The sequence below is a fragment of the Macaca thibetana genome, chromosome 4, assembly GCF_024542745.1.
Source record: "Macaca thibetana thibetana isolate TM-01 chromosome 4, ASM2454274v1, whole genome shotgun sequence".
NCBI lineage: Eukaryota > Metazoa > Chordata > Mammalia > Primates > Cercopithecidae > Macaca > Macaca thibetana.
Window position 1 is genome coordinate 138,917,741 of NC_065581.1, and position 9,090 is coordinate 138,926,830.

Below are 9,090 nucleotides of genomic sequence, written 5' to 3' on the forward strand. Positions count from 1 at the left end.
CTTGATGCAAAGATATTTATCTGCTTGCTTACCCTAGTTCAGTAAATCCTACATAATCTGACTCCAACCTATCTCTCCCATTCCTAGTTGTACCACTTAGCTCTTAGGCCATCTCACATCCAGCCACGTTGGCCTCTTTATTTTCCTGACAAAGCAAATTTGTTTCCCTTTCTTCTGCCTGGAGTGCTATACTACCTGACTATCCCAGGTTTGGCTCCTTTATATCCTGTGGATCTCAGGTTAAATATTCCTGTTCAAAGAGACTTTTCATGACCACCTAAAATAGCAAGTCAGCTGTTCTTTATGACATCAACAGTGTTCATTTTCTGCACTTCATTTATAACCACTTGTGCTAGGCAGAATCCTGGTTCTCCAAAGATGTTCACATCTTCATTCCTAGACCTGTGAATATGTTACCTTACATGCCAAAAGAGACTTCGTATGTGACTGGGTTAAGGATCTGGAAATGAAGAAATAATCTTGGATTTTCCAGATTGACTCCATATAATCATTAAGATTCTTATAACAGAAAAGCAGGATAATCAGTGGCACGGAGAAAACATATGACAATGACAGCATAAGTTGGAAGAAAGAGACCACCAGCCAAAGAATACAGTAGGTGTCTAGAAGGTAGAAAAGGCAAGGAAATGGATTCTCTCCTAAATCCAGAGGAAGCACAGCCCAGCTAATACCTTGATTTCAGTCCAGTGAAACCAATTTCGGACTTCTAGTCTCCGGAACTGTAAAGTAATAAATTTGTGTTGTTTTAAGTCATTTGTTTGTGTAAATTATAGCAGTGGTAGAATACTAATACTCTACCTGACATTTTTCTTGTTTTATTTATTTGTTATTTATCTTCTGTCTCCCCGTACTAGAAAGTAAACGCCATAGGACAAGAGCCTTGTTTTTTTATACTCACTGTTTACATTCTTAGAGCAATATATAATAGGAACGCAATAAGTTGAATTGAGTGAATAATTGTTTATCATGTGTAAATTTTGCATTTTGTCTGTCAAAGAGTTATGTCCCTAGACAACCTTTATGCTTTCTGATTGTGAAAAAAAGAAATGTTTGATAAAGATAAAAGTACATTGATCATTCTAATCTCAGTGTCGGAAGACAGTTGTAACTTAGATTCTCCTGTACTAAAAATATATTCGTTCTCATCCTGAGTTAGCACCCTCATAAGGACATGATGTACCTTGATATTTGTAATTCTTTGCCAAGGCACATGCTGTTGGTTACTAATTTGATTATCTTGACCTCCACGTATAATATTAACCCCAGAGTTGATATGATTATTTTTAGAGCTATAAACAGCAAGAATGATGATGGAGTTGCCCTAACTTTATCTGGAGTTTATTGGATTTTTAAAAAGTTTACATTAAGATTCACACTTAGTGTTGTACATCCTGTGGGTTTTGACAAATGTACAATGACATGTATCCACCATAAGTATCATAAAGAAGAATTTTACTTCCCAAAAAATCTTGTGTTACTTTTACCCCTTCCCCTCCCCAAATCCTGATAACCACTGATCTTATTATTGTCTTTGTAGTTTTGCTTTTTGCAGCAAAATATAAAAAATATTTTCCTGAAAATATTCCCAGTGGTATGGATATACCATGTTTTATTTATTCATTCATCAGCTGATTAATGGAGTATTAAGTTTCCACTTTTTATTATGAATAGCACTGCTATGAGCATTTATGTAAAACTATTTGTGTGAGCATATATTATTACGTATCTTGATTTTATCCTAAGAGTGAACTGTCTGGTCACATGGCCAATCTATATTTAACATTTTCAGAGAATGCCAGACTACTGCACAAAGTAGATGCACCATTTTACACTCTCACTGGCAGTGTATAATAACTTCACTTTACCCACGTCCTTTCCAACACTTGCTATTATCTGTCTTTTTGACTACAGCTGTCCTATTGGGTATGAAGTGGTATCCCAAAGTTTTATTTATATTTCCCTGAGAGCTAACAATGTTGAACATTTTTCGTGTGCTTCTAGCCATTTTTATATTTTCTTTAGAGAAATGTCCTTTGCCCATTTATTATTTGAGTTACCTATATTATTGAATTTTAAAAGTTATTTATATATTCTGGATACATGTCTTTAACAGACATATAGGATTTGAAAATGTTTTAGGTATGATTGATGACTTCTAAGCAAAACGGATCTGATATCTTTTCATATTGCCAAATGTATTAGTCCATTTTCACACTGCTGATAAAGACATACCCAAGACTGGGCAATATACAAAAGAAAGAGGTTTAATGGACTTACTGTTCTAAGTGTCTGGGGAGGCCTCACAATCTTACATGGATAGCAGCAGGCAAAGAGAGAGCTTGTGCAGGGAAACTCTGCCTTATAAAGCCATCAGATCTCATAAGACTTATTCACTATCATAAGAGCAGCACGGGAAAGACCCACACTCATTATTTGATTACCTCCCACTGGGTCCATCCCACAACATGTGGGAATTTAAGATGAGATTTGGTTGGGGACAGAGCTAAACCATATCATTCTTCCCCTGGCCCCTCCCAAATCTCATCTTAAAAAATTCCCAAATTTGAAGAGAAATTTGGACATCCATAACCAGGAAACTCAAAAATTCCAATAGATTCAACCCAAAAAGAGATTCTTAAAGGCACAAAATAGCCAAATTGTCAAAAATCAGCACAAAGGGAGAATTCTAAAAACTGCAAGAGAAGAAAAGCATCAATTCATGTATAAGGAAATTCTTACTTGACTGACAGATTTCTTTGCAAACACCTTATAAGCCAGGATAAAATATGATGGTACACTTAAAGTACTGAAAGAAAAAAAGAAGCCAACTAAATTACAATACTTAGAAAAGCCATCCTTCAAAAATGAGGAAAAAATAAAATCTTTCTCAGACAAGCAATAAATGAAGAAATTCATCACCACTAGACTGGCTTTACAAGAGGCGTTCAAGGTAGCCCTGTATCTAGAAATAAAAATATGATAATTACTATCATGAAAACATGGAGAAATACACAAAGCTCTGGTAGAACAAATACACAAAAGAAAAGGACAAAAGAATAAAATCTGATCACCATAAAAAACCACCATATCACAATGATAAAACAATAAGAGAGGAAGAAAGAACCAAAGAATATACAAAACCACCAGAATACAATTAACAGATGATGAGAGTAATTGCTCACCAAAAAATAATAATTTATAAATGGATTAAATCCCCCACTTAAAAGATACAGTCTAGCTGAATGGATTTTTTTAAATGACCCAACTATATGCTACCTATGAGAAACTCACTTCACTGGTAAAGATGCGTACAGATTGAAAGTGAAACGATAGTAAAAAATATTTCACTCAAATGAAAACAAAAAGCAATCAAGAGTAGCTACTATACTTACATTGGATAAAACAAGCTTTAAGAAAAAGACTAAAAAAAAAAAAAAAAGACTAAAAGGTCATTATATAATACTTAAGAAATAAATTCAGAAATAAATAAATACAATATACCAATTGTGAATATATATGCATGAAGCACCAGAACACATGGATATATAAAGCAAACATTATTAGATATAAAGGAAGAGACACACTCCATTTATAGATTGGTACTTCAACATGCCACTCACAGCATTGGATAGATAATCTAGAAACAAAATCCACAAAGAAACATTGCATTTAAACTTAACATTAGACCTAATAGACATTTACAAAGCATTTCATCCAACAGCTGCAGAATTCGCATTCTTCTCATGAACACATGGAACATTCTCCAGAATAAACCACATGTTAGGTCATAAAACAAGTCTCAACAAATCCTTTTTAAAATTGAAATTATCAAGTATCTTTTCTTGTATCAATGAACTAAAACTGAAATCAATAATTAGAAACTTTTGAAAGGTACAAATATATGGAAATTAACCAATATGCTCCTGAACAACCAATGAGTCCATGAAGAAATTAATTAGGAAATTTAAAACATTCTTAAAACAACTAAACCTATGGGATATAGCACAACTATATTATTATATATATAACTATATTATTATACAGTAATAAGTTGAAGTTTATAGCAATCAGTACCTACACGAAAAAAGTAAAAAGATTTCAAGTAAACAGCCGAATGATGTATCTCAAGGAATCAGAGAAAGCAAAAACAAGCGAAAGCCCAAATTAGTGGAGAAAAATAAATATTAAAAATAAGAGCATAAATAAAATAAAACTAAAAAAAATCAAGAAAATGAAAAAAGTTGACTTTTTGAAAACATAAACAACATTGACAATCTTTACTTAGACTAAGAAAAAAAGAGAGAAGACTCACACAAATAAATTAGAAACAAAAAAATATAATTGATACCACAGAAATACAAAGGATCATTAGAGATGACTATGAATAACCATACAACAAAATGGAAAATCTATAGGAAAAGAAAAAAATCCCTGGATATATACAACCTAACAAGATTGAACCAGGAAGAAATGCAAAACCTGGACAGATCAATAAGAATATTGAGATTGAACCTGTAATAAAAAGTCTCCCATTTCACTCTGTAGTCCATCTTGAGTTAATTTTTGTATAAAGTGTAAGAAAGGGGTTGATATGGTTTGGCCAGGTCCCACCCAAATCTCATCTTGAAGAGTAGCTCCCATAATTCCCAAGTGTCATGGGAGGGGTCCAGTGGGAAGTAACTGAATCATGGGAGCAGGTCCCCATGCTGTTCTCGTGATAGTGAATAAGTCTCATGAGATCTGGTGATTTAATAAAGGGGAGTTCCTCTACACACATTCTCTTGTCTGCCACCATGTAAGACATGCCTTTGCTCCTCCTACATCTTCCACCTTGATTGTGAGACCTCCCCAGCCATATGAAACTGAGAGTCCATTAAATCTCTTTTTCTTTATAAATTACCCAGTCTTTATTAGCAGCTGAGAACAGACTAACACAGGGGTCTAATTTCAATTTTCTGCATATGACTAGCCAGTTTTCCCAGCACCATTTATTAATTTCAACTTTCTGCATATGGCTACCCAGTTCTCCCAGCACCATTTATTAAATAGGGAATCTTTTCCTCATTGCTTGTAAAACCCAAAACTATAAAAACTCTGAAGAAAATCTAGGCAAATACCACTTAGGACATAAGCACAGGCAAAGATTTCATGATGAAAACACCAAAAGCAATTGCAACAAAAATAAAAACTGACAAAGGGAATCTAATTAAACTAAAGAGCTTCAGCATAGCAAAAAACCTCTCAGAGTGACAAGACAACCTACAGAATGGGAAAAAAATTTTACAATCTACTCATCTGACAAAGGTCTAATATCAAGAGTCTACAAGTAACTTAAACAAATTTACAAGAATAAAACAAACAACCTCCTCTTTTTCCGGCTGGAACCATGGATGGTGCGGAAGAGGAGAAGAAGGTTCCTGCTGTGCCAGAAACCCTTAAGAAAAAGCGAAGGAATTTCGCAGAGCTGAAGATCAAGCGCCTGAGAAAGAAGTTTGCCCAAAAGATGCTTCGAAAGGCAAGGAGGAAGCTTATCTATGAGAAAGCGAAGCACTATCACAAGGAATATAGGCAGATGTACAGAACTGAAACTCGAATGGCGAGGATGGCAAGAAAAGCTGGCAACTTCTATGTACCTGCTGAACCCAAATTGGCATTTGTCATCAGCATCAGAGGTATCAATGGTGTGAGCCCAAAGGTCCGAAAGGTATTGCAGCTTCTGCGTCTTCGTCAAATCTTCAATGGAACCTTTGTGAAGCTCAACAAGGCTTCAGTTAACATGCTGAGGATTGTAGAGCCATATATTGCATGGGGGTACCCCAATCTGAAGTCAGTAAATGAGCTAATCTACAAGTGTGGTTATGGCAAAATCAATAAGAAGCAAATTGCTTTGACAGATAATGCTTTGATTGCTCGATCTCTTGGTAAATATGGCATCATCTGCATGGAGGATCTGATTCATGAGATCTATACTGTTGGAAAACGCTTCAAAGAGGCAAATAACTTCCTGTGGCCTTTCAAATTATCTTCTCCACGAGGTGGAATGAAGAAAAAGACCACCCATTTTGTAGAAGGTGGAGATGCTGGCAACAAGGAGGACCAGATCAACAGGCTTATTAGAAGAATGAACTAAGGTGTCTACCATGATTATTTTTTGAGTCTCGTCAGTTTAATAAACAGTACCTGCTCTCAAAATTAAAAAAAAAAAAAAAAAAAAAAAAAAAAAAAACCACCTCATTAAAAAGTGGGCAAAGGACATGAACAGACACTTCTCAAAAGACATTCATGCAACCAAAAACATGAAAAAAGCTCAACATCACTGATCATTAGGGAAATGCAAATCAAAACCACAAAGAGATACCATCTCACGGCAGTCAGAATGGCAATTATTAAAAAGTCAAGAAACAACAGATGCTGGCAAGGTTGTGGAGAAAAAGGAATGCTTTTACACTATTGGTGGGAGTATGTAAATTAATTAAACCATTTTGGAAGACAGTGTGGTAATTCCTCAAAGATCTAGAAGTAGAAATACCATTTGACCCAGCCATCCCATTACTGAGCATATACCCAAGGGAAAATAAATAATTCTATTATAAAGATACATGCACACATATGTTCATTGCAGCACTATTCATAATAGCAAAGACATGAAATCAATCCAAATGCCCATCAAAAATAGATTGGATGAAGAAAATGTGGTACATATACACCATAGAATACTATGCAGCCATAAAAAGGAACTAGATCATGTCCTTTGCAGGGGCATGGATGGAGCTGGAAGCCATTATCCTCAGCAAACTTATGAAGAAACAGAAAACTATACACCACTTTGTTCTCACTTATAAGTGAGAGATGACCAACGAGAAAACATGAATACATAGTGGGGAACAAGACACACTGGGACCTGTTGGGGAGGTGGTGAGTATAGCATCAGAAAGAACAGCTAATGGATGCTGGGTTTAATACCTAGGTGATGGGAGTTGATCTGTACAGCAAACCACAATGGCAAACATTTACCTATGTAATAACCCTGTACATCCTGCACATGTACCCTGGAACTTAAAGTTGAAAAAAAGACTCCTAGCAAAGGAAAGCCCAGGACTGAACGGTTTCATTGCTGAATTCTATCAAACTTTTTTTTTTTTTTCAAGATAGAGACTTGCTATGTCACCAAGGCTGGAGTGTAGTGTAGGGGTGCAATCTTGGCTCACTGCAACCTCCACCTCCTGGGTTCAAGCGATTTTCCTGCCTCAGCCTCCCAAGTAGCTGGAATTACAGGCACCCACCACCACGCCTGTCTAATTTTTGCATTTTTAGTAAAGATGGGGTTTCACCATATTGGCCAGGCAGGTCTCGAACTCCTGACCTTATGATCTGCCCGCCTCAGCCTCCCAAAGTGATGAGATTACAGGCATAAGCCACTGCACCTGGCCTATCAAACTTTTAAAAGAGAACCAACACCCATTCTTTTCAAACTATTTTTGAAAATTGAGGTGAAGGAAATTTTTTCAGTCTCTTTCTATGACACAAGCATTACTCTGATACCAAAACCAAATTAGAAAAAAAAAAAGAAAGAAAGAAAAAGAAAGCACATACACGCATGAAAGAAAAAAATACAGTTCAATATCCTTGATGAACATAGATCAAAAAAACTCAATAAAATAATAGTATGAAATTCAACAACATATCAATAAGTTTATACACCATAATCAAGTGGGACTTATCTCAGGGAGCAGGGATGGTTTAACATTTACAAACAATAAATGTGATATATCACATCAACAGAACAAAGAAAAAAAGCCATATAATCCTCTCAATAGACACAAAAAACATTTGAGAAAATTAAACATCTCATCATAATAAAAACATTCAACAAGTTATATATAGAAAGAATGTACTTCAATGCAATTAAGGACATGTATGACAAACCCACAGCTAACGTTACGCTGAATAAGAAAATGTTGAAAGCTTTTCCTCTAGGAACTAGAACCAGACGAGGATGCTCACTTTCACCACTCTTATTCAACATAATACTGAAAGTCCTAACCAGAGAAATAAGAAGTCAACTTGTCCCTGACTGCAAATGGTATAATCATATATGGAAAAGCCTAAAGACTTCCCACAAAAATATCTTAGAATTGATAAGCAAAATCAACAAAGTTCCAAGATATAAAAATCAATGTACAAAAATCAGTAGCATTTCTATACACAAATAATGAACTAGGAGAAAAAGAAATCAAGAAACCATCCCATTTAAAACAGCTAAAAAATAACTTAGTAACAGACAATTAAGGAGATGAAAATTCTCTATAATGAAAACTGTAAAACACCAATTAAAGAAACTGAAGCAGACACACAAAAAATGAAAAGACAGCCAATGTTCACATATTACAATTTTTTTTCTAATGATTATACTACCAAAAGCAATAAACAGATTTAATGCAATCTCTATCAAAATATCAATGTCACTTGTCATGAAAATTAAAAAAAAATCCATAAATTTGTGTGGAAGTAAAAAAGGCCTCAAATAGCCAAAGCAATTCTGAGGTAAAGAACAAAGCTGGAGGCATCACACTACTGTCTTCAAAATATACCACAAAACTATAGCAACCAAAACAGCAAGGCACTGGCATGGAAACAGAAACATAGGCCAATAAAACAGAATACAGAACCCAGAAATAAATCCATGTATCTACAACCAACTTAATTTTGAGAAAGGTGACAAGAACATATTAATATATTGAGAAAGGGATAGTCTTTTTAAAAAATGGTGCTGGGAAAACTGGATATTTATAGGCAGAAGAAAAAACTAGACTTCAATCTTTCACAATATACAAAACTCAACCAAAATTGAATACAGTCTTAAATGTAAGACCTAAAACTATAAATCTACTTGAAGGAAACAGGACACCAGTCTTATTCGACACCATAAGCACAGACAACAAAAACAAATATAGATAAATGAGACTATATCAAACTAAGAAGTTTCTGCACAGCAAAGGAAACAGTCAACAGAGTGAAAAGACAACCTGCAGAATAGGAGGAAATATTGGCAACGTATTTATCCAAGAA

At 34.9% G+C, this 9,090-nt stretch overlaps 1 protein-coding gene across 1 annotated transcript; it reads left to right on the forward strand.

Annotated features, from left to right (window-relative positions):
* The first annotated feature begins 5,386 nt into the window (after positions 1-5,386).
* On the forward strand, positions 5,387-6,203 carry LOC126953274 (60S ribosomal protein L7-like). Its single transcript, XM_050788727.1, has one exon. It carries the CDS (start codon positions 5,408-5,410, stop codon positions 6,149-6,151), a length of 744 nt encoding a protein of 247 aa, XP_050644684.1. The 5' UTR covers positions 5,387-5,407; the 3' UTR covers positions 6,152-6,203.
* The last annotated feature ends 2,887 nt before the right edge of the window (positions 6,204-9,090 follow it).

Excerpts from the sequence above, each read along its gene's own strand:
- LOC126953274 (XM_050788727.1), top strand. The coding sequence starts at position 5,408 with ATGGATGGTGCGGAAGAGGAGAAGAAGGTTCCTGCTGTGCCAGAAACC.